At 41.2% G+C, this 25,848-nt stretch overlaps 2 protein-coding genes across 6 annotated transcripts in view; one reads left to right on the plus strand and one right to left on the minus strand.

Annotated features, from left to right (window-relative positions):
- Positions 1–423: 423 nt before the first annotated feature.
- Positions 424–2,284, minus strand: LOC111238150 (alpha-(1,3)-fucosyltransferase 4-like). Its single transcript, XM_022767553.1, has one exon. The coding sequence runs from the start codon at positions 2,198–2,200 to the stop codon at positions 1,037–1,039; it is 1,164 nt and encodes a 387-aa protein (XP_022623274.1). The 5' UTR covers positions 2,201–2,284; the 3' UTR covers positions 424–1,036.
- Positions 2,285–8,885: 6,601 nt separating this feature from the next.
- Positions 8,886–25,848, plus strand: part of cux1 (cut like homeobox 1) — a 59,833-nt gene continuing 42,870 nt past the window's right edge. For 4 of the 5 annotated variants that reach the window (XM_022767563.1, XM_022767564.1, XM_022767560.1 and 1 more), the window contains exon 1: positions 8,911–8,981. In XM_022767563.1, coding sequence (XP_022623284.1) covers positions 8,919–8,981 — 63 coding nt within the window. In that variant the 5' untranslated portion in view covers positions 8,911–8,918. Of the gene's footprint in view, positions 8,982–25,848 lie in introns of all 5 variants that reach the window. The other variant, XM_022767562.1, reaches the window with a different exon arrangement.

A 25,848-nucleotide genomic window follows, 5' to 3' on the forward strand; every position in this document is an offset into this window, starting at 1 on the left:
CACACACATCCACGCACACATACATGCACACACACACACACACATACATGCACACACAAGGTTACACACTCGCACATTCCTTGAGTACATCCATTACCTATCCTTCACCTTATACTAACTGAATGTACCAGCTTTATTTGTTTTAACCATCTATGCTGATTTATATCTACTTGACGTTACCGAGGACCACGTTTCAAAACAATGTGTTTTATTCTAATTTTTTAGCTCTGATTTCCATGTTCCACTATGGACATGTCACTTTGCCATGATGTCTGACTTGCATGGATTAGCTAATTTATCAAAGGTAAAATTTTATCACCTTTATTATTGTTCAGTAAGTTGTATTCTAACAAAATACTAAAATACTGAAGTTGGACCAAGGATTTTGACATATTTGATAAAAATGAATTTTGGCTAGAAACTATTGCAAACAACATCTCAAGCAAGTATTATGTCTGTAATGCAAGCAGCTGAAACCACTAGCTGCCGAAATACATTATAAAATGTAAGAAATATCCTTTATGAAAGACCCTGCATCAAGGGTCCAAGGATGAGTGTTCAGGTGACTGTCTTGTAAAGATTGTAAAGCTTTCTGAGGCAAATTTGTGATTTGTGTTTTTGGGTTAATGGTGTCAATAAAACTGACTTGAGTAAATGTTTTTGTAAATATATAACACAAAAAATCCCAGTATAGTCCAAACCCATGTGGGGCCACAAGTAGCCAAATGTAGACAAGTCAATAATTTGCAGAAACAACTTTACTCTGTGGGTGTGAATGGTCTTTAAAAAGAGAGGAATATGAGACAGCTCACAAACAAAATTAGTTTTAAAAAAAACATGACAACTCATTCTCAGATTTGATACATGGTAATTTAATTTGTCATAATTTAAATAAAATGATCAGTCTCCCTAGCCTTGGTTGATGATCAATAGATTTGTTTAGAAGCAGGAGTTTGTCTTTTCCCTTTCTCACCACAGAGAGTGTGGTTATAAATGATCTCAGTTTAATTCAGTCTGGTGCTGCACGTGCTGTTTTTCACGAGCGAAACCAGTATGTCAGGTCTTTAACCACATCAGTCTTGCGCCTGTTCCTCCTCACCGCCCTGCAGGCTGTGCAGTAGTGTTCAGCCCAGAACACGGGCTGGTGCACGCTGTAGCTCCCCCTCCAGTCCAGGTGCCGCCTCAGCCGGACCGGGTTGCGCCTCAGCATCAGCAGGTACCGTGCCAGTCCTCGGACTGAGGGGAAGTCGTCCACGTGGATGAAGGCCTCGGGGGGCAGGAAGCGCTCGTAGTTCTTCCTGGACGGACCCAGGACCACCGGGACGGCACCGGCCAGCACCGCGTTCCACAACTTCTCCGTGATGTAGTCGGTGTGCTGCGAGTTCTCCAGCGCCAGGTAGAACTGGTACCGTCCGACCAGCCGCACCACGCTTCCGCCACCGCTGTCTTCCGGTAATGGCCGGCCCGCGCGCCCGAACACATCCACCTGGACATACCTGCGGAGCTGGTAGTAGAAGGTCACGCGTGCATGGGACTCTGACCAATTGCTGATGACCCAGGCCAAGAGGCGGGGCTTGAGGAGGTGTGAGTGAGAGGGTGTGTGGAGAGGGTGCGCATAGCGGTTCTGGGGTGTCCTGTCTGTACGCTCACGGGGGATTAGATATCCGTACGGCAGGAAAATGTCAGAATCTGTCCGGTAGCTCAAGGTGAGGTTGAAAACACCCTCAAAACGCCACAGTCTGGGTGTGTGCGCGGGGGACTCGTAGTTCATCCATATCCACTTTTGCGCACTTGGCCGCGGGTCCGGTGGCAGTTCAGCGGTGCCTTTGGCAACTTCCCGGTGGTGGACGATCACAGCGTCAGCCTGCGGGTACGCGCGTTCGTCGTCGGTGAGCGTGCACCCGTCGATCTGAAAGAGCGCAGAGCAGTCTGGAAGTTTTCTGTACCGACCGAACGGGTGCGTCCAGATCAGGAGAGTCACAGCGCTGTTCTCCGCAGAGACTAGCGGTTCCAGCGTGAACGGGTCCGGTAGGTAGAGTAGGCAGACTTCCAGGAATAACAAAAAACCGATAGCAGCCACGCACACAGAACAGGTCCTTCTGTAGACAAGTACGCAACATTTCTCCCGCTGGGACAAACCGGAGCGCCTGTCTGCTCTGTGAGCTGTGATTGCTGCTCTCCCCTGAGCCACAACTCCCATCGACGCCCTTCACTCTACAGTTTCCCCCAGAGTTTAAAAACTTATTAGTCGAACTGTTTCAGCCCCTCACAAGGAAGTAAAGTACTGCACAAATATCAGTCCAGGAATTTACTGCAGCCTGCTGACACACCCAAACGTTCGTGACATAACAGGTTATTTGACAATGGCACCTGCAACAATCCACTGTGCTAACAAGCTTCAGCATTGTTGTCTGTCCTGCTCAGTGGTGAGGTGCAATCTCACGCTGTCTTCTTGGTAAAAACAGAGTAAAACACATTTGCCCCAGTACTGTATGCTCAAGCATTTTGACGTGGCAGCGTTGACCTGGGTTCCTGTTACCGGTGAATGGGGCTTTTGTGAGGCCTGCTGCCTCAGGCACTTCTAGGTTGGGTAAACACATTGGCCCAGGGCGTGGTGTCTTGCTGATGAAATAAGCAAGTCATTTTTAAAAAAAAAACATGACATATTTTTAATTTAGCTCCTAAATGACTTGTTCTGCATAAAAACACTGAAGGCTTGCGCTGTAAAAAATAAACTTTTTTTTTTTTAATTTAAAAAAGGTAGTGTCCTGGTTGCCTTAAAATTCTAAGTCGACTGAATTTGAAAAGACAGGCTGGGGTAATAGTGTAATGATTCAAAACAAATACACTTTTGTAGTCAAATAAAGTTGATATTTATTCAGATGTAACCTACTAATCATTTAGTTTTAATCACAATTCAGTTCCTACAGAATTCTCTAGTTGAGTCAACACAATCTTTCATTTTCTTTCAACAGGAATTCCAAGGCTGACAATACTCTGTTTACAGTTGAGTCAATATAAGCCAATGGGGTTTGGAAAACTGGCAATATCGCAGCCTAATTTAAAGTTCTGACCAATAAACTCATATTAAAAATGATTAGCAAATAATTCCTCAGACGTCATGGGTTGACTAATGAAAACTTTTTATTCATGTCAAGGTGATAAAACCTATAAGAGGCCGCTCCATCCCTCATGAATCCTCAAATAAACTGTTAGACAGATCTTACACCACTAGGTGTCTCCATACACAAACACAAAGCTGCCTGTGAGGTGTCCTGTGCAGCTTGTGCAGTGTAGTGACACTGGGATTTATCTCCAAACATGCATGTTTAATTCAGCCAATGAATAAACATTTCAGCTGAAAATTAGGCATGCAGCAGCGAGGCTTTGAAAAGGTTTGTCTTGAATGTTTTATTTATTAGATATGACCTAGCATTGCAACACCCTCTAACCAGAAATGTTAATGTTACTAAATGACTCACAGTTTTAATTTGGTGATCTAACCTAAACAAATACAGGAAGAAAAAAAAAATAACACAACCTCAGATAGTGACACATAGTCTGTGTAAATGGATCTGCTGTCCAGGTTGTTGTCATCATGGGGTTGCATTCTGATCAAAACTCATGAAAAAATGATGAGACGACAGAGTTGGAAATCCTGCACTGTGTGTTGTGTCTGAGCTCTGGTGGGCAGGAAAAACACACCGTGACTGGGACAACATTATTTCTCCCCACAGACACAGAGTGTGTCATGAAGTCTGAATGTGAGCGGAAAAAAAATGGCAGACAAGGAGGAGTGGGAGGAGATGAAGCAAAAAGCATGTGTGTCCTCTCCACTGGGTCCTCCTCCTTCCTGTTACATCCATTCACTTTTCTTCACCGTGGAGCAAAAGAAGAAGAAGGAAAAAAAAGCATCTCTTTGTGTATGTGTGAATGTGTGCGTGCTTGTGTGTGTGTGACAAGATATTCCCATAAGAGGTTTTGTATTCTTTCTGCATTATTTATCCTTCCTTTCATCTGAACAGTTCTATTTTCAGCCGATCATTTAATGTCCTGCCCGGGGTTATCTTGTGTTGGGAAGAAACACAGCAACTCATAAGTTATGGATACGTGGTGACGCTCCACATTATACACACATGTATGTCTTTCCTCAGAAATGGCAGAGGTGGCTGAGGTCAGGAGATGACACATAGGAATGAGTTTTGTTTATCTGCTTTCAGTCTGGTTTTGTTTATTTTAATCCTTTATTATGCAGCACCGAAGCATGCAAATGTTGCTGGAAATGTGCTATAATTAAAGTTGAAGTGATTGGTGATACGCTGACATTTTGCTCAGCTCAAATTACAGCCATGGTGATACACAAAGCTTGGCATTTATGTTTGCTTCATCCTTCCCCTTCTCTCTTGCAAGAAAACAACTTTTTTGTCATCAAGCTCTTTCATTTACTGTTGCAGACCTTGAATCTCCATGGAGGGTTTGTTATTGCGTTTTTCTCTGTTCAGCCATCACTGCAGCAACTAGACACATGTGCACATGCATGCAACACAGATAGGACAACAGAAAACAGGCAAAGGGGCTTGTCAGGTCATTTCATATTGACCGTGGAAGCCATCTTTGCTTTTAACTCTGCACTTATTAGCGGTGATACAGATGATATACCTGTGTTTACTGCTACCTTCCTGCTCCTTCCTGAAAAGTAGTACCACTGTGTATCTGTATGTTTTTGTGGGTGTGTGAATCATACCAGCACAGAGAGAAGCATTCAGTTTTTGATGGGACCCCCAGGTCTTCACTCATCTTCCCTATTGATTTTCTCTTGCTTTCCTTTTTGCACTCCCAGGGGATGGGATGTCTCAATTGGTCCCGGCTGGTAAAAGGGAGTGTGAGATATAGAGAAACAGATTGAAGATGAGGGAAAGCGAAAAGCAAGGGGGAAAAAACGAAGGGAGAGAAACATAGAGAAAAAGAGGAGGAAGAGGCAGGAGGGGCCTGTGAGCTCGCTGATCACAGAGGCCCTCGCTGACCCCTGACCTTGATCATGACCTTAGAGGTTACACCAGGGGTCAGAGGTTGTGTGAAAGTGCCACTGCGGCGATTCACTCCACTGCTGGGTGATGATGATCTTATACAGCCTCCCCAGCCTGTCTGACATGATCAGTGTTGCTCCCTGCCTGCAGCTCCCAAGGGCCACACATCCATCTCTAACCCAGCCACACAAGGCCCGCTAAAAGCACCTTACAGGCAGAGTCAATGAGCAGGAGGAAAAGGGACATAAACAGAGAAAAGTGGGAAAGCTAAAGGAAAGGCTGTTTTATTCTTTCCCCTGCAGCTCTGATGGACAATAAGATCTAGTTGTATAATGGCACTGACACAAAGAATGTGTTGATTTCTTTATATTTAAACCAACCAGACATACAGCACATGAACTGATGAGGGTAAATTTGTGAGCCCCAACATGTTCCTGCTGTTGTCCTTGTCATCAACAGTTTACACTGTTTTTTCTCCTCTTTAATTTTACCATATAGAGTAATAAAAAGACGTGAGGGGAAAAAAAACCCACGCAAGTCATTCATGCCAGACGTGCATGAGCCTCTGTAGCGGGAACATGATAATTTGTAGGTGGATTGATAGCTCAGACTCTTACTTGTTCCGACTTACACTGTGTACCCCCTACTGCTTCAAAGTAATCCAGAGCCTAGTGAAGCTTCAGTCAAATCCGTATGGAGATGCAGTATGTTGAAATGCAGAGAGTTTGAGAAGAGCGCCTGGCAGTACAAAATCAAATGATTCATAATGCTCACAACAAAATTTGCACTATGATAATTTTTCCCAATTAAATTATTACCTTACTGAATACAATTTTGCATTAAAACATGGAGATACTACAGTAGGCCTATATAGAAAAATTGTTGCAATTCACTGATAGAGCGCTATGTGAAGCAGAATTTTACAGAAAAGTCAAATATCTGTATGTGCACAGTTATGATCAGGTAAAATACCAGTAGCTATAGAAACAGACAGGTTGATTGTCCTCCCTGAATAGAAAACACATTGTTTGTTATGTGATTGAAATGAGATTGATGTTGATGTTGTATTGTTCATTATATGATGATTTATGGGTTATACTTCTTAGTAAAATGTTCTTCAGTTTGAATAATTATAAAAATCGTAAAACAAAGTTCTTTGTTTGCCGTGCAATGTGGTGTGAGCCAGTAAAGATTTCTCAATAGAAACACCATGCATTGTGAAGATACTTTCAGATGTTACCATTGATTGAGAAAATATTGTTGACTTTCCTTTAAGTTCTACCACCTATCGTAATGTAAATGGGATAAAAATACATCATGCTTCTTTCAGTTTTGTGTTTTCTTTGTGTGATAGTAAGAGATCACTATACAAACAAAGCATAATGGACACACTGCAGAGCTACTAAGCCTGTGCGGATTATCTCAGACCTGTATTTCTGGTTTGGCTTAATGATAGGTAGCATCACAAGTCATGCAGGCCAAGCGAAGGAAACACTGATTAACATGGTGGAAAGGGGAAGAAATGAGAGGATTAAACACAGGATTCATCAGTTTATATGTCGTATTTTTTTCTAAAAAGTAAACACGTCTAGAAGATTTCTTACACACTGTATCTTAGTGCAGATCAATTGCCCAGCCTTTTAAAAGACAACCATGATGTGGTAATAACTGATGTTAAAACTAATATGAATCATGCTGCTCTTATGTCTTCATTCATAATGATCTTTTAAAGTAGCTCTCCCTATTTGTTTTATACAGATTGAATGCTAAGTGTGATTCAGTACACTTTATTAAAAGCATGTGACTGGGAGTGAAGGGAAAACTAAAGCCTTTAATTCACTGTATTATGTCTATAAATGAAGTATAAAATAAGGCAAAGCTATTTAGGCTACATATCAGCTGAGCACTGAGCACCATTCATACTGTAGTAGGAGGGAGACACAAACAGCTTCAAATCAAATCAAGTAATGAAGTGAAAGTTGAGCTAATTCAAAGCACAAAAATGGCCACCTTTGTATCCAAACGAATGAAGTGAAAGAGGCGTCATTATCTATGGCAAATTCTTGTGTTATTTTTAGTGAATGCAATTAAAGTGCAATGGCTGTAAAGAAATGAAAATGATTGGAGAGAAAGAAAATAAAGCTATGAAACATTTTTAGTAAAGGCTGAGTTGATACAAAGGCTGTAGGTCTGAGCACTCAAAAAGAAAAAAAAACTTCCAACGTGTGACTGCAGGCGTGGATTTTCCATACAGCCAGGCCTCACGACGCATTCGACAAGTCAAATTTGGGAAGCCACAAAGTGCTAAAAATGAAAACAATGTGTACAACAGATGTGTTGCCCTGATAAACCTGAGCAGCTCAGCTCTAGTTTGGTGTGCAGAGCAATTGCAGGCTGAAGCTGAGGCGAGATGTGCTTTAAGGTGCATGAGGCGGTACAGTTTGACACAGGAATTTAGGGCACTCCAAACATACAGTGTAATTAGAAATTCTTTGCATATCCCTCTGAGGCACATCCACACACTGGGGGGGGTCAGAGGACATGGCCAGCAGGAGTGACGCCTCAGGAGCAGCCAGGGTTCAGTGCGTTGCTCAAGGTCACTTCAGCAAAAGATATGTATGCACATTGACACTCTAACCACTGGGCTGCCCTGCTGCTGCAATGACTTGACTGTGTTAATAACACAACAATCCGATTTGATTAACTAATCTGATTAATATCTATGTAGCAAAGTGACGCCTTAAATGAGAATATCAGACTTAATTTCCTAATCAAATAACTGTTAACTGAGAAAATCATGAACTCGAAAATACCTTGTGCCAAGTGTAAGTCCACTCCATCTTTTACCAGTTCTTTGAATGGCCAAGTTCAGCAGGTCCTCTCCAACCCTGCTTTGTTGCATATGCTGAGTTTGTACACTAGATCCACCCTCTTAATCAAAATAAAATAAAATATACCTGTATGTATCATAAAACTCAAATGATTGTGGTTATTTTTTATTATTAATTTGTGATGAATGTTGTGTTTTCACTGTTTGGTCAGACACTTACCCTATTTTCAAGAAATAAATTTAGATTAAATTTATATATATTTTTTTGCAATTGCCCCTCTTGTCCATCCATAATGAAACAAACAAGATTTTTTCTCTGGGTTCACTAAAAAAACAAAACAAAACAAAACAAAACAAAACAAAACAAAACAAAACAAAACAAAACAAAACAAAACAGATGTAGTTTTCATAAATTTGAGTTGTGCTTTTTGTTGTAACAGAAATATCAGCAATGGTTTGAGCCAGTGACAAAAATCCAAGCAGTTGCTTGGGTAAATATATTACCAAGTGACTTTTTATTTCTAAATCTCACTGTCATGCTGAATTTGCCGGAGAAATGATTATTGATTTTTATAAATTATTAGATGTTACATTATGTTCTTGCACAGTGGCACACATTTCAAAGGAGAGATTGGTCCTGAATGCTACCCTGCTGAGATTTTTTTTTAGATATGGCTTCCAAGTAGCCTCCTGGCATTATTTTTGTATGATCTTTGCTCTCCATTATACATAATAACAAACCAAGCTGGAAGAGCTAACGTAGGCTTATCAGGCGTTCACAATTTCGTGTATTTCAGCGTAATAAAATTAGGAGTAATTTAACGCCAGTTCGGTTATTTACCTGTAATATCTGAGTGTTGATAAAATGCTATTTAAGCAATTATAATGGCGTTATTAAGGCAACACTCCTGTAAGTTGACTCCGTTCCGTACAGCAGCTGCTGCGGGGGTGAGCAGTGGGAGTGATCCGGTCCGGGTGTTCCGACCGCCCGGTCCTCTCCACTGAACTCCAACCCCCGCGCTCTCTATCAGCATCTCATTCCTGTCTCAATATGTCTCAAGATGGCGGCCAATGCAGGATCGATGTTTCAATATTGGAAGCGCTTTGACTTACAACAACTACAGGTCAGTTCAACCTCTGTTTAAATCGTCTACCCTCCATTCGCCTCGGTTGCCTTGTCTCTCTCGGCGGCTGCGTTTTGTCTTTTTTTCGGCAGCCGTCTCGTAGGTGTTTCGGAAGAGAATTCAAGACCTCTTCCTCACATTGATGAAAGTGGCTCTCTCGCTGATCAGAAATTGATCCTCTTTGTTCAATTCAACATCGATCGGACACTGCAACTGGGCAAGCCGGGGCGACGCCGCGGGGATGCGCCGAAATAAAAACAAAACGGCGGGGCTCTGTCGGAAAGCTTTCGGTTCGCTATCTTTATTGCGTGTTCTTCAACTTTTACTGGAGCGAGTAGCCGTAGTTAGCCCGACGCTTTAGCCGTTGTAAGGTTGGATAATTTGGGGGAAAAAATAAGTGCGACTCATTATACGGTGGCGCTGTGGTGACACCAACCGTTCAGACGGGCAGCCTTGACACACAACAGCGCTTTGCTTCTGTTTCTTTCTGCTTTTAACTGTCAAATGTAAGTTTAGTTCAAAGCGAATGAAAACCTTAGCAATCTTATCGGCTAACGGTTTAAAGCAGTTTATGTTGAAGTCGTCTCCGTGATTATGGTTGATCAACTCGGCCGTTTTTTCGGTTTCCCCCCCCCCTGACGGCAATTATACACAGAGAGGTTTTTACAGACGTTGCCACGTCTGTGGAAGTGGACGGGACGGGACAGTGTTTGTTGACGCGATGCAATTAAATAAAATAATAGTAGAAATATGAGCGATCATGACCTTGTTGGTTGTGATGAACTCCAGAAATGTCCCAGCCTCACGCACGCCACTAATCTCGGCGTGCATGGAGGAGATCCATGGCACAGTAAAGGATATGAGGAAAATATTGGGCCTATTCAGTGTGTGTGAATATAGCCTGTGTATATTAGAGCCTGTTTGACCTATCACAAGACATGTAGACAATGGCACTGTTGTGTTTTCACTTGGCATTTAACGTGCATTGCTGAATTTCAAATCACAATTTATGAATATTAGCAGCCCGGTCGCCGTCGTCATTAACATAAGATTGCATTATGTAGGCTAGCCCAATTGTTCATACATTATTTTGTAAATCGCACAGGCTTGGGATTTAAACTTTTATTTAGGTCATGATGCCCCTATGACTGGGTAGACAAAAGGACAGTGAACAAGTCTTCCCAGCGGGCTTTGTGTTGCACTTATGCCACATCATCAAGGCTTCACTTCTCCTATTTATTTGATCCTATTTGGTCCTCCTACTCGTGCCCCCTTGTTCATGCATTATGTAAAAAATTTGAGACTGCTTTCTCTTTTCTTTCCTGCACTATCTATCTCCCACCCCCTTCCTGTCCCCCCCACCCCCTCCAATCTTTCTCTCCCTCACCTCCCCCTCCCCTCCTTTTAATTTTTTTCCTCTCTCTTCACTGGCCCTTCACCCTGCCTTCACCCATTTTGCCCTGTTTGAACTGGTGTGTGTGTGTGAATTTGTCTGAGATCAGTCTTTTTCGTAGATTGACTGCCAGCACGGACAGTGAAGGCACTGCCAGCAGCCAGGACATGAAAAATGCATCGCATAAGTTTGTGATAAGGCCCTGGGTAATTATGGCAAAGGCCCCTATCACAAGCGATTAGTCAGGACAGTGAATCTGAGCGTGTGCAAAAAGGCTGGCGGTTGGCAGGCCTGTCTGCAGGATAGGAATCAGTCGGAGCTGGTGTGTGTGTGTGTGTGTGTGTGTGTGTGTGTGTGTGTGTGTGTGTGTGTGTTCGTTCGTGTGCGCAGAACTGCTCAGAACATTCGCTGTCTATTATTGATGACATCTTATTTACTCTCCCTCCCACTGAGAGGCTCCTAGAGGAAAGCCTTCAGAGGAGAACCTTTTTTTCTTATCTGTTTTTTGAGGATAATGTGGGGTTAGTATGATATGATCATGGTCTACACATGGCCTTGTCAGCCAATTGCTTTCTCATTTGCTTCCTCCTTGTGTTTGAATGGACAGTGTGCAATGTACACTTGCACTCACAGTCTGTTTTGTCTATGTGAGAGGCACCAGCAAAGGAATGTTTTCTTTTTTTTTTTTTTGTTTCTTTTGATGATGAAAATCCAACCCAACCTAGATGTCAGTAGCTTTAAGCCATCATAGCGTCTATTCCTCAGGCTCCAACTGCTGATGTTCATTAAAATCCTATTTGATCAGTGTGTCCTATTCCCTGTGTGAGAAACTAGCTAGGTGGTTGTTACAGGACAGAGAGTGCTTTGAAACAGCACAGCGAGCTGTTAACTTGTCTTCTCTGCATGATTTTTTTTTCCTCCCCCCCCCCCCCCCCCCCCCCTCACCACTACAAACACAAATGGGTGCAACAGTGATGCTTTTAGCAAGGTCTCGCACACTTGCAAAATGGATCAGTGATTCAGAGATGATGGCAGGGTGACAGTGAATTACAGATGGAGGAGGTTTTAACGTCTGTAATCCCTGTTCGTCCATTACAGAGTTGAGTTTCTTTAGAGGGGATCATCACTCTTCTCTCCTGTTGTTTTTTTCCTTTTTTTTCTTTTTTTTTTAACCCAGTCAAGCAGTTTGCTGGAACATTGTGTTTCTACTTGAGAGCGATGAGAAATTGCGCTTCGTTACAGGAAAACCTTAATAAGATATGAGTGAATAGCTGAGTCTGAACCTATACTTTTATATTTTTTGTGTAAGCTTGGAAAATTAAGAACAGACCTTTGTGTTATACACAATTCCCAATTTAGGCCTAATAGCCTACATCTCACCTCATAACATTTCCTGGAACAAAGCACCCTAGAGCCATTTTGAAAAAATAGTTCACTATGTTAGCGGACAGCTAAATAGTGACTTAGATGAAAACTGATCTAGAGTTCGTTCTTATTCGCCACCTCCTAATGGGTAAATTTAGGAAAAGGGTTTTGTAAACTGATCCCAGAGCTGTGGTCAGTGGCAACCTGAGTGGTTTAAATCTCTCAGCGACTGGCCCGCTGTTGTCTGCAGGAGTTTTAGTGTTAATTTATGAGCTGGTTGTCTGAACTCACTGGTGGGATATTTTTACCCCTCTGTTGCTGCACAGGCTGGGGGAGCATAGAGGAAGGGGCATCACGTCATGCTTTTACTGTAGCCAACCGGTTCTCTGCCCAGTGACAAAACCTGGCATTGGGACTGAGGTTTCACTGTGTGTTGGTGGGTGGTGAGCGACTAAGCGTGAGTCAGAGAGAGGGATGAGTGCATGTCAGGTCTTTGGTCTGCCCTCAGTCTTCCTTGGTAGGGGCTCTGTCATCCTACTTTCTAAGAGGTTAGAGTGTATCCTTAGGATGGACAACCTCCATACGACTGAGAGGAATGTGCAGCTTTCAGAAAAGTGAAAAAAAAACTTCTCTTCATATACCTTATCAGTGGCTAATTCTCAGCAGAGGCCCATACTCCCCCAACTCCTCAGCAATTTAGTGCACGTCACTCTCGGGCTCAGTTTCTTCCCCCTCCTTCAGCTTTGAGGAGTGTCCACCCCAGACTGAGTTATCTGATTAAATACAAAAAGTAAATATATTACACTCTGCAAGAGCCACAGTCTTAATACTCCATTAAACAATTTTTACGCTAGTCTGGAAAAAGAAATTCTGACCAATGTCATCTGATGTTTGAACAAAAGATAAAAAGCACTTAAGAGAAGTCTAAAAATAGGGGTAACCAAACAGCTCTTAATTCATTCTTTATGCAAAAGTGTCTGACAGCCATGTTTACCTGTAAAACTGGAACATGTGGAAGTTTCCGCTTATGATAAAAATATCATGTTTGTGTTTCCACAATTTGTAATTTTAGATTAAGTAATTTTGAAACATCTAATTTTGTTGCATTTTACTTTAACTGCACTGCTTTAAAATCGTCCAGGTGATAATATAAAATGAATATATTTTGATATAGAATTATATAATAAAATAATAGAAATCCTTGATTAGTTGTCCTGGTTATGATACAAAGTGCTATAACATTTAATTACTGTAAAGGCCTATTTTTTACTCCAAAATTATTTTTTTTTTTAATTTTATTTCCTCCATGAATTGAAAATCTTTTTCTGCAACATATACTGAGATATGGCTGAAATAACTGGGTCAAATGACACCACAAAGACAGTGTTGTTATGAGCAGTTAAAAATCAAATTACAGTGGCCCTTTCACAGGCCAGATGTACATCACAGTGTAACAGGGCAGTCTACAACCTATGCAAAATTTCTGTGTCTAGCTACTGTTGAAGCATATTTACTGCTTTCACCTAACTATAACTTTTTACTTTGTAATGTTTCTACTGCTCCCAAACATACTGAGACTGAGAGGTGATGTTTGCAGGGTGGAGAGCATGGAGGCTGTGTAAACATGGTGTAAACAGGATGTTTATTATTGCTCGACATTATATTAAAATCTATATTTTCATAGCTTTGAATTTGGACACTAAAACAATTTTTTATCATGAACAGTTACTCCTCGTTTTTTTCTTGGAGAAGGTAGAACAAAAATAGCCAGCAGAATTTATAGTTTCAATTTATGATTATGTATGATATCAAACTTGTGGTATTCTTTTATAAACAGTCGGCTCTATTTGGTTTTTACACCCTCCCAAAATATTGTGTTTTTAGAACATTTATTTCTGTTAATGTTAAATTACCAAAATAGGTGCATTCTGCTCAAGCCTTAGTTTAAAGAAATCATAAAAATGTCTTTTAGGGGTCTGACAGGGAGTATTTTTCAAATATATTATGTCTTGGCCTCCTCAGTCCATACTTAAATGAAATTTTATTTATTTGTGCCAACTGTGCTGTTCAAACTCTTTACAGCCTGTAGTGTGTATTGTATTTTTACCTGCTGGAAATCAGGAACTTGCACTCCCCAATCTTACAAAAATACCACAAAGCATCTCTTTAGTTATGGTTATATTCAGAAAAAACTTAATTGTGCATCAACATGTGATAGAAATGTATCTTTCGTTGTTAATATGTGGTTCATAATCACCCAAAAGTCTTGCTGCATTGTCTTCATGTTTCCTACCGCATAACACTCAAACACTTTAATGTAACTACACAGACAGAACCTCCACCCAACAACCAGCAACAAGAGCACGGGGGGCAGTTTCCAGAGACCTATTTTCAAGTGGCAGGCATTATTTACAGACCCACTTGGAGTCTCTCTCACCTACAGCATCATAGAGTTTCACCGTATCTCATGACAGAAGCATCCATTATTCTGCTGCTCTGTATTCCAGCAGAGAGAGCAAGCAAAGAGAGCATTGGCTTCAGTGACTGGACACTTCTCTTTAGGCTCACTTTGGAATATACTGGCTGTATCCACTTGTAAGTTTGAGGACGCTGCCCACTTTATTTGAAAATCAAGCACACACTTGAAACGGTGCTTTTAAGGCCGGTGTATTCTTGTGTAGTCTACTGTTCACCTTATAATATTAAGCTTAAGCTTTTCAGTAAACAAAAATCTTGCATTCCCAAGGGAAAAAATGTCTGTTCTTGTCCATAGATGACTGGTAAAGTAAGAATGCACACACAGTGAGATGCAGACTAGCCTCATACGTGCAGCTCAACAGTCACATCGCACACTTTTTTCTAGTGCTTTTGTTCTTATCTTTGTACTTGTCTACCACATGTTTTTAGCTATCTCGCCTTCATCAAGGTGAGATTTATTTAAAATGAATAAAAAAAATAATTAAACTTCAAACATAACATTTCTTCAGGGCTGCAGCTGACAATTTTTATTTTTGATAACGAGCTATTATTTTCTGGATTAATTGATTAATCCTTTGATCTATAAAACGCCAGAAAATGGTTAAAAAGGCCTTCCACAATTTCCTGAAGCCCGTTGCTGTTTTGTCCTACCAGTCAAAAACTGAAAGATTTTCAGCTTACAATGATATAAAACGCTGAAAAGCAGAAAGTCTTCTCACCTGAGAAGCTGGAACCAGTGACAGGTTGGCAGTTTTACTAGAAAGAACTACTTAAACGGTTAATTAATTGTCAAAATAGTTGCTGATCGTCTGTCATTTGAGTAATTTACTCCATTTTTCAGTAATACATCATTCTTTACTGTATTTTCCATTCTCCAGAGTCATTTTACACATGCAGTACACGAGGATTAGAGTTAAGTGAGGAAACCTATGAAATGTGTGGTGAGAATAACTTTGAATAATGACAACTTTGGTGAAAACTGACATAAAGCAGTTGGGGAAATCTGAGCTGTTAGAAACAGTTTGATTGGTTGTTAAGGTGCAGATTTCTGATGACCCAACAAGCTGAGCCTGGATGAGCCTTGCAGTATTTTGAAGAGTTAAACAAGATGTTAACATGGAAATATAAACAGAGGCAATGGACCAGAAAACGAAATGGAGTTCTATTTCCACAAGCTACCACAATGTGATAATTTAGACCAACTGCAGACGGTCACACACTGGGGGCCAGTGTTCGAAACTTTTTTGACAAGTTTGGCTGAGCGCTCTGCTGAGTTTGAAGCTAATGCAGTGCTTCATTTTGTTCCACAAACGTGTCCCTCTGCATAAGCCTGCTGAAATTTGTTTCTGCAGCAAATACTCTGCGGCCTTCAGCATCTGGTGTAGCCAAGCTATTGGTGAACCACTTGCCCTACCTAATTTTAGTGTTGTTTATCTCACTGTTATCAAGGAGTCTGGGCTAAATAAGGCCTGAGGATCCTTATGTGTGGGCCTTATCCTATGTCAACCCATGACTCCAGTATCAGTGTCCTGTTAGATCATTGACCATAGGTATTGAATTCTAATAGGCCTATTGGTGTGTCCTAATGGTCCAAGTATTGAATTATGATATTGGCAAGGGCTGATGGCCTCAGGATTGAATTATGATATTGGTGTGCTGCAAGCTAATGGTTCTTGGTATTGAATTATGATATTGGTGCACTTTGATGGTGTAGGGATTGAATTATGATATGGCTTGCTATCTGCTAATAGCTCACTCTGTGTAATTTTCAATGTCAATCAGTTGCCTCAGTTGCTAGATCCATAGCCAGCCTTCAGGCTCACAACATCAGTCACATCAGATGGGAACAGCCTTCAACCTTTAGCCTCAGTTCTCACTCCAATTTCTGTTACTTTCTTCCCTTTCATTTGCTTTTGTCTTGCACTCAGTCCACCTGCGAGGTGGAGATTTGCTACTTCATATGTTTTCTCATTCTAAAAATAAGGGTTCCATTAAAAGAATGCAAGGAAGAGCAATTTATTTTGTATATCTTTTCATCACTTTGAAAATCCCCTCATTCACCTCTGAAATAAGGGATAAAGCAAACTTTCACATTATTCCTCATTAAATAGTGTGATTAAAATCTCTTGACTTTGTCCTATTGACTCATAGTGTTAATGTAGTGGCTGCTATTTTTTCTCCTGTGTACTTTACATTTATCTTCACAGCTAAAGGAGGAGGGAATGTTGGATGTTTTAATGACAAGCTAACACCACTTTACGCATGCTAGATTAGGCAAAGGCTTTTATTGATTGTCTGGCCTTTGTTCAGTGGTCACTCTGTGTGGATTTGGCATTTTCATACACCACCTCCGTAAGGAGCCTAATGTTAAAGTAAAGGAATTGTAATGGCTCTGAATCTGAGTTAACTTCTTTTCTGTTAGTGTCCACACCTTTGCAGTGTTTATGTTGAGCTCATTCCCATTTTGGTAGTTTAAGAGCAACCAGAGCTGTGATGGTCCTGCTGCCAGCTCACAGAGTAAATGGACGGCCTGCTTCTGTGTCAGCCCTCTAAAAATAACACAGACTGCTGGCTGGGCTCAGCAGAAAACTACCACCGATTATGATGATTCAACTACCCTGTATTCACAGGTGCGTGTATGTGTGTGTTGGGTGGGGGTGGGTTATGCTTAACAAATTGTTCTCTGCGTTTTGTATGGCATTCACTGATTTAGTTTTATGTCGTAGGTTGGTGAAACTTTGCTCAGTCAGAGAAACTTGGAAACTGTTGATGTGTATTTTCAGTTTTTGAGGTATAATTATTTAATGAAAGAAAGGCTGTCTCGTTTAAGTTTTAGTGAACCAAAGTCATTGTAATGCTTGCCATACCAATTTATATGGTTCTGGGAATAAGTTTGAATAGCTTTAACTACTAGAACCCTGCTATTATTACTGCACAGGCATTGCCTAATGTAAAATTAAAATACTTAAGGCAGGTCCATGGCTTTGTCCACGGAAACATGGGAAATTCTATACAAATGACGCAGTCGTGTATCTGTTAAATTCATTGAACTTCCTCAGACAGCACCTTAACATCTCCCTGACCCTTGACCTGAGCAGCTGTCAGACTGGAGCCAGGGTTCAGAGGTGGTCTGACCCTGCAGACCTCAGTATGACCTGGGCTGTCTGACTGGCCTAACCTTTAGAGCTAACACATGATGACTTCACCATCTGTCTTGCCTTTAACAGGTCTAGCCTCCTTGAACTTGAACTTGTTTGGACATGGAAAGAAGAAAAAAACAACTTGAGGGAGAAAATTGTCTCACAGCTAGCGCAGGATGTTTCCCTATGCTTATGTATTTGTTTTATTTTTAAAGGATGACCAAATGTGAAGTTCAAACTTGAGTCTTTGTTTACTCATTTTTGAGCTTCCGCCTGAGTTGGAGTCTGTGTTTGTACCAGTTTAAAAGTGTAAAATTGGTTGATCATTTCTAAGCTTTGTAGCTTGCAGTCCCATTTTTAAAAGTGAGAGTTGTCCTCTTGAGGAAGGGGGAAGGGACTATGTGTTTAGTAGACACAGGCTCATCCGCTGACTGCTGTCTGACCCTGAGTTCAGCGGTATGGTTATTAATAGGCCCAGAGGCCTCAACTTCCAGGAGGCCCTCTGATCAGCTCCAGATGTGGAATGAGAGAGGACAATTCTACGTTAGCCTATCCATGTTTCACATGAAGCAGAAAGTAGGGAGATAGGCATTTGGCGAGACTGATAAAGAGTGAGGGAGGGAGGAAGGGAGGGACAGGAGACCTTTCCACAGCAGGAGTGTGTTTTGTGAGTCTTTGTTTTCATGTGTGTGTGTTTTTTCATTTATTACACTCTCTGCCCTCAGACCAAAAGACCATAAAAACGTATGGCATCACCATGGTGACCATAATAACTACCTATAAAACAGCGTGTAAACTGTGAAATAAGACAAACAGACCAGAACAGCCCTGACTGCCTGGCTGGCTGACTGAATGGCTGCCTTCCGCCATAAAACTATTTGAGAGCCAGACTGAAGGAATGCCTTGGAGGCTGCTGTGGCTGTCACGACACATGAAAGGATTAGGCTCTGTGTTTTATCTCCTCTTTATCTGATGGTAATGGATAAGCTGAGTGTAGCCTATCATCTGACGCTTGGGCCGGGGGTTTGATGTTTTAGTAGGGTGACGGTTTGTTGAGTTGACCGCTTTGGTCTATTGATTGCTGTTTGATGGTTTTGATATGTAGGCTGTATGGAACAGGTCAAGTCTTTTATGCAGTGAAGGCTCCAAATAGCTTTTAGCTGTCCTTCACTCCCCCCATTACTCTAGTGGTTCGTTTGATGTTTGGATCAATCAATAGAAAGAGCCTGAGCTCTTACACATGCTCCATCCTACTTCCCACCAAGCTCAATTCCTCTTCCTTCATTGTGCAGGCATTATATCATATTCTCTCAACACAGAATAAATGATATAATTACAACCCATTACTTAGCCTAACGCAAGCTAATTATTCTGTCATTACTGTAAGGATTAGCTATGCTCATTCCCTCTTTCTCACTGTGTTTCTCTGCCTTTTCCTCTCAAAAGTCGTGCAAGCAGAGCAGAAAACTCTTACTCATAAGGGCTGAGTAAGACTTAGCCCCAGGACATGCTCTGTTGACGTTGATCGTATAGACCATGGGTGTCAAACTCAGTCAGATGGCTAGGCCACGATAGAAAATACTGACAGCATGGGCTGGACACATTAACGAGTCTAGATATATCTAACCTAATCGAGCATGTTGATATATGCTTTTAATTTATGCATAGAAGTCAACATGCTGCTTTTACAGGCCGTGGCACAACTCATGCTGATGTGTCATCATCAGGCGTCTAGAAAATTACTGGATACAATAGATAGACAAGGCTAAATTAAAATGTGGAAAAAGGGCATCATGCAGAGCAGGGATTTAATGTACCAGAGGCACATGAGAGTGATGCACACCTTCTTCAGTGTCAAGTTACTGTGCCACGAACATGAATCTGCCTGTCATCCTTAAATGCAAGTCTATGTGAATTGCAACAAATCAAAGAGGTTAACGAATTGAGAACGGATAAAAAATCTCAACTAAATTGGAGCAACTTTGATCACTGCCCTGTTGTCAAGGGGTCGTAAGCTAAATATGTGACTGAAGGATGATGATTGGATGTCTTCAACATTTCAACATTGCCAGCCTGCACCTGTGACCCTGTCATTGTCCACCTACGGTTACTACGGTATGTGTATTTGAAGTCATATAAACTAATAGTGGCGACGTCAATTGCTTGCTGGAGTCCTTGGGCCATAGCTTCCTATATCTGCTATGGGGCCTGGAGAGCCCCACTCTTCCAGACTTGATTAATCCCTATCGCCCCTCTCCATGATCGCTGTTTCCATTTTTTAGTCCGTATCTGTGCACTCATCCCCTCCCCAATCCCCTCTCACTGGCACAGAATAGCTTCCTGGCAGAATGGCGGCATTAATTCAGGGATGAGAGGTGTGATACTCTCTCCCTCTCTCTCTCTCTGTCTCTCTCTTTCTCTCTCTCTCTCTATCTGTGCTCTGTTTGTAATGCGTGGCCTTTATCGTAGCTGAAACAGCTCACTACCCTCTGATCCTATCTCAGATCTCAATATCCTAGCCGTTCCACCCTGTAAACGCAGGGATGAAAAATCTTGCCCTTTCACCAATGCATTACACCCTAGCATATCGCCATACCCCTCTCCTCCCATTGCACTCTCCACACCACTCACCCTTTGTGACACAGGCCTCTAGCTAAATTCGAACTCTGCAAAATGAGACCAAGTGAGCTGCACTTCCTCCATGCCAGAAACCATCTTAGTCTCATTATATTTGTATTTAGGCTCAGGCCTGGCCTCTGAAAACCTTTGTCAGACAATAGGTCAGGCAAAATAATGACTAGCTCTCAGCAAGCTTCAGGAGAGTTAAGGCTTGGATGTTGGGGAGATAAAACAACAACCAGTCTCTCGGCAGAGAAACATGGATCAATACGTACGAGGCTGCGGTGTAAAAAGGCTGTTTTTGATCCAGGCTTGCGTCAGCGTCAGTGAGGTGAGTCTTGACAGCTCCTGTGCTTTTGGTAGATATGGATCTGTGTTCAAAAAAAGGAGCAAAACGCTCAGGGACCACAAGCATCTTGTTAGACTGTGGAGAGTGGTAGGTTGACCCCCGCCTCCAACTGCTCTGCACGCAAACACAGACGCACACACAGTTGCACAAACACACACACCAAAAAATTGTTCAAACCTCAGTTGTCACAGTGAAACTATTGTATTCGCTTGTGGTAAAGAAAACTTTGTGGCTTTGACTCCAATGGGTGAGAGGAAAAGCAAATACAGAGATTCAGGAGGATATGACTTGTGTCTTCAAACCCTGTGTGGTTAGTGAAAACGGCGTCTGCTGGCACATTTAAAGTTCTGCACCCTGCTATGTCAAAGGTAGGAAGGCAGACAAGCAGCCAGGATTGTAGTCTCTTATCTGTGCTGCTGTTATGCTGTGTTTTGAGGGGGCGTGCCTGTGATGTGTGATCATGTACCATGTCGTTGTAGCAAGCGTAGCTGTTGCTCCTGACTGAGCTGCCACCCCACGACTCCACCCCCACACAGTAGGCTTGGCATACAGAACAGTCAGCCACATAGGAGGTGGAACGCTGTGAGGGAATATGGAGGGGGAGTTTGAAAGATAGGACTCGTAGATTTCAGATAAGACATCTTTCCAGACGCCTTTACTGTTTACTATCATAACCACATAACAGCCTTAGACATGTCAGAGATAAAAGGAAAGATTAGCGACTGCACTGGCAGGACAGAAAACTTCATCTCTTAAACATCTGTGTTGTGTTGCCAAGTACAGAGGCTGTAAAAGTTGTCTCACTTTGTAATGAACACAGAGAGGTTTGTTTTAAAATATTAGCCTCTTCTGTAGTGTGACTAATATGGTGTTAGTATTATAGAGTAGAAGTGAATGTATTGTTGTATGTCTCTTTCTTTTTTGGCTTGTATTCAAAAGTGGTACTCCCATTAGATTAATGTGTAAAACATGCACCAAATGTGGAGCAGTTAACCTACGTTGTGTTTGGACTAAAGGAGTAGTGGCAGACTACTTGGCATGTGTGACTGCAGACTAGGTGTAAACAAAGTGTTTCTAGCAGTTATAGTCCCAATTATTCTACAGGGAATGAGATCTGAATCAAATCCTTGTGTGGTGTTCTCTCCTCGGTGTGCACTCCTGGTCACCGTGGCAGTACAGACAGCAGCTGCAGATTGACTTCATACTGTGTACATAACAATAACTTTGTTGTCATTCCACCAGCCTATCTGTCTCGGCATCGTCGGAGCGTGAGGGCATAAAGAATTCCATGAAGTTTTGATGCCTCAATTAAAGTGCGTCTGTCTCCTGTTATCTCATTTAGTCTGTAGTCGATATGATTGGCATAATCAGACATGCCTGATTGGTGCCTCCCATTTAATTAATCAGTCTCACTGTATCATCACCTGTGGCTCATTAGAGTAATTAGAGCGAATTAGTCAGATAGAAGGCCTCTCTCTGCCTGCAGACGAGTGGAAGGAATTTCATTAGGAGAGATGAACACACACACATACACCTTGGGTCTGATGGCCAGTGGTAATAGGATTTGTTTACCCGTGACTGTTATCAGTGATTAGTATTATTACCATAGTGGTGGGACAGAGAGATACTCATTTCTGTTTGGCCCAGCCTCCCCTCCTAGCTGCAAACATAGCTCACCATGCCAACATTCGCAGGGGAACATGTTAGCAGACTTCCTCTTTTGAAACAGAGTTCAAAAGAATGTGGAAAGACTGGGCTCCCCAAGTTACTGCAGCGGCCTGTGAGTGCATTCATGTGAGAGCACACGCGTGTGGAGCAGTGTGCGGGAGGCTTCTTGGCCAAGTCGGTGTTGAAGTCTCTCTAGGGACTGTTGGCAATCTGTTCCAATCGTCTTTACAGCTGACCAGACGACCAAATGAACCAGGACAGGGACTGCTGCTGTGGGCCAGTCCAGCCAAGCCAAGCAGAGCTGTTACAGCAATCACACAGACATTACAGCCCACTTAATGCTCCCCTGCACACACCATATTCCATCCTCTGCTAAACTAGACAGTGCAGTCCTAACCAGCCATAGCTAGATTTAAAAATAGCACTGGAGTTAATGTAAATGTTTAAATGAATTAATTCACCAGTAAATTAAAGTGTTTTCAGATTTGAAGAGTAAAACACTTGAAAGTCATGCCAAGGAGAGCCAGAGAGTGTTGACCTCAGGGACTGGGCCTGAGGGCCCAAACACAGTGGACACCGGTTTTTTATGTATGTGGTTTGGCGCTCTTAATTATATTTCGTGTCATTACAGTAGTCATCTAGTTGAAAACATTGACTCCCTTAACTGGCTTGTTTTTTTTATTTTCTAATAAGCGTTTCTTCACTTGTTTTGGCTGCTTGTCAAACATGTTAATTTGTATGATTTATCAGACTAGCATGATGCCAATCATTTATGTCAAACATGATAAAGAGAAAATCCCAGTGGTATGCCAGATGGCTTGAACCCCTGTAGGGCAGCCTTGCCTTACGCTTTTCCCAGTATTCCCCTCCAAAAGTTTTTTTGGATTGATAAATCCAACAAAATAGTTAAATCGACCTGCTTTTAGTATGTGCTTTTTACTCAGATCCAAAGAAACCCTGGGATAGATCACTCGGAATGAGAAATTTAGTTTAAAATATGTGACATAACTTGGACATCTATTTTTGACACCTGTTCCAGTATTCTGCGGCCATATTTGCACTGCTGACTTATTTGTTCAAACCCAAATGTGGCAAGGCTCTATCCAATCCTTTTAGCTACCCATTCTACACAGTGTTGCAGTTTGTCTTCACTGTCGATGACTTTAGACATATAATGACAGATGTTACCATCGCAGTCATTATAAAAATGAAAGGTCTTTTTATTTAGCTATCTATTAATCTTGCTATTTGCTATCTTTAGTCACGACGGTAATATAAAATGCTATGTGAGTGCTAGCAAGGATCAGGTAGCTGGACCGACTGGGCACTCACAGTCCTCAATTTGAAGAGTTCAAACAGTTTGATTATCCTTATCAAAGTTTAAAAATTAATATTGACATTCTACTGTCTCATATTAGAGTTAATATCACCCTACTAAATTATGGGCCAATCAGTTGTATTCCTATACAGTATTATAAAATTGAGAATATCACCTTGGGAGAACAAGGGGCAATATGTTAATGTGAATATGTTGGTCTTATGAAAATGTTCTGAAACAATTTTCAGAGGAAATGTAGAGAGTCAGATTTTGACATCATGAGTACACACTCAGCCCATGAGAAAAAGTTGCATAGAAAAAACACTGTATCAAACACTGTGTGAGTTCAACTTTGTCTTTATAAACCTAAAAAAGAAAACCAACTGCGAAAAAAAATAAATTTGCCTTTTAAACAAACATGTTTTATGCATCAGTGTGTTTTAGTTTGTCGAAACAAAGGACACAAGTATAAGGAGAAAAAGGACATCTTCAGTGTGTTTCTAGCTTAAGTCTGCAACTCTGTAACATGTTAACTGACCACAGTACTGTACAGGTTTATTTTGCTAAGAACCCACAATCTACAAAAACAGCATTCAGCAGAGCAAACACCCAAACATATTTGTTCAGTATTCCACTTAAGGAGCTAAAATATGGCAACTTATCATTTGTAATAATGTGTGGCTTAAAAATCAGAATAGTATTTGTCTCCTAATGGTCAGTAAGATGTGATGTGTGTGAACAGGGGGCAGGCAGCAGGAATCGTGCACTTGAGATGTTACGCTCTATCAGCAAGATGAGTGTAAAGTCTGCCTGTGTCTGCTGATGTGGGCAGAGAGTTTGCTGCATAGTCAAAACCTGACTGGGTCTGAGGGTCCTTTTTTTTTTTTTTTTTTTTTTTTTTTTTTTTTTTAAACTGAGACCATGCCCATAATTACTTGCCCACTTGGCATTGAATCAATCCTCTTTCATGTGTGATGTGTTTATTTAGCTCAGCAGTGAGATTTTTTTTTTTCCGGAATGGGGATTTGGTAACACATTGGGATATGTGCAGGGTATTGAAAAGGGATTGGACTGAATCAAGGGCGTCAGGGATTGGCACATGACCTCCTAAAGCAGAACCCTAGTGGAGGGCTGTGGATATTTCAGTTTTTCTTAAAAACAGAGCTTATTAATGCATTTACAGTATATCAATAGATTATCTTGCTGTGTCGTATAACTTTGACTTTTTGATAACTCTATTTAGTTGAAAATGAATTTACCTACATTTGTATTTACTTATCTGCATATCAAAGAGCATTGTGGTAAATTTAATGAAAAACATATGGTTTACAAGGCTAGTTATTTCAAGTCAGTAAGCAATAATATGAGCTGTACATTTACTACTATCATTAAAAAGACTAGAACATGAATAATCATGTGTAATGTTATTGTGTTTTCATGTGGTGCAAAGGTTATGTACTCATTTCTATAAATTCACTGTTAAAAAATATATAAGAATTAAAAATTAGTCTTTTAGAGGCAGTTGTGACTTTGGATGGTGCAGACACTGTAATGCAAATTATGCTTCATTTCATTATATTTATTTTTAATGAACTAACTCAAACTTTTTTCTTCAAGTTGATCTACTTAATTGTGTCCTAAGGTGTATAACATATGGACCTGCTCTCTATCGGTCATCCTTGGTATTTTACTTTTGTAGTGACTCAGATCATGTACTCTCAGAGGGAAATTCTGTTTTTTCAAAATTCATTCCTAGTGTTTAATGGCCCAGCTTGGACGATTAACGGCATTATCTCTTTACTTTGGGGATATACCTAAATTTATCCTGGTTGCTGTTTATGCCATCTGAATCCAAATCATGCTTTAAACTGAAGTGTTCCACTCTGAGTTATTATATTTAAATGATTTTGGTGATGTCTCCACCACCCAGAAAAGTAAGCCTTGAGGCCTCATGCATCATATTGTGATTAATATCTGCCAATTTGATGTTAATATCTTGAACCAACTGGGTCCTGTGTTCTTGTTCTGTAGCTAATCTTTACCAATATAATAATTACACCTCTATTCATGAACTAGAGCATTCATTTTTTGACAATTAATTTAACATGATTAAAATTTATTAGGTTCCTCCTTTCATCAAGCGTTGCACAAGCTTCTGCGCACGCTCGAATTCACTAACAGATAGTGCAGCTGCTCCATGGCCATGGGCAGACAGGCTGCTACATCAACTGCTCCGTGGGCAGCGAGAGCAAGATGGCATGTAAGCAAGTGAGCAGTTTTTTTTTTTTTTTTTTCAAACATCCTGTGCTACTGCGTAAAATCCGTTGCAGTGGACAATCGACCAAGTCCATTTGTTTTATTTTTTTATGGTTTGTGGATAAAACGAGATCACGGCTGGTCAGGGAATTAAACTTGATGCTGATGGGGGAAAAATCTCCTAATTAGTACTTGATCACACTATTTCTTTAGAGGGTTGTATTTTCTTGAGTGTGTTCGGGGGGTGGGCATGTGTGCGTGCGTGTGTTTTGGGACCTTGT

Source organism: Seriola dumerili, unplaced genomic scaffold, assembly GCF_002260705.1.
Source record: "Seriola dumerili isolate Sdu_G_001 unplaced genomic scaffold, Sdu_1.0 BDQW01001195.1, whole genome shotgun sequence".
In the NCBI taxonomy this organism is placed as follows: Eukaryota; Metazoa; Chordata; class Actinopteri; order Carangiformes; family Carangidae; genus Seriola; species Seriola dumerili.

What these genes read in the sequence shown, in the direction of transcription:
- LOC111238150 (XM_022767553.1), bottom strand. Translation starts at nt 2,200, where the DNA reads ATGGGAGTTGTGGCTCAGGGGAGAGCAGCAATCACAGCTCACAGAGCA.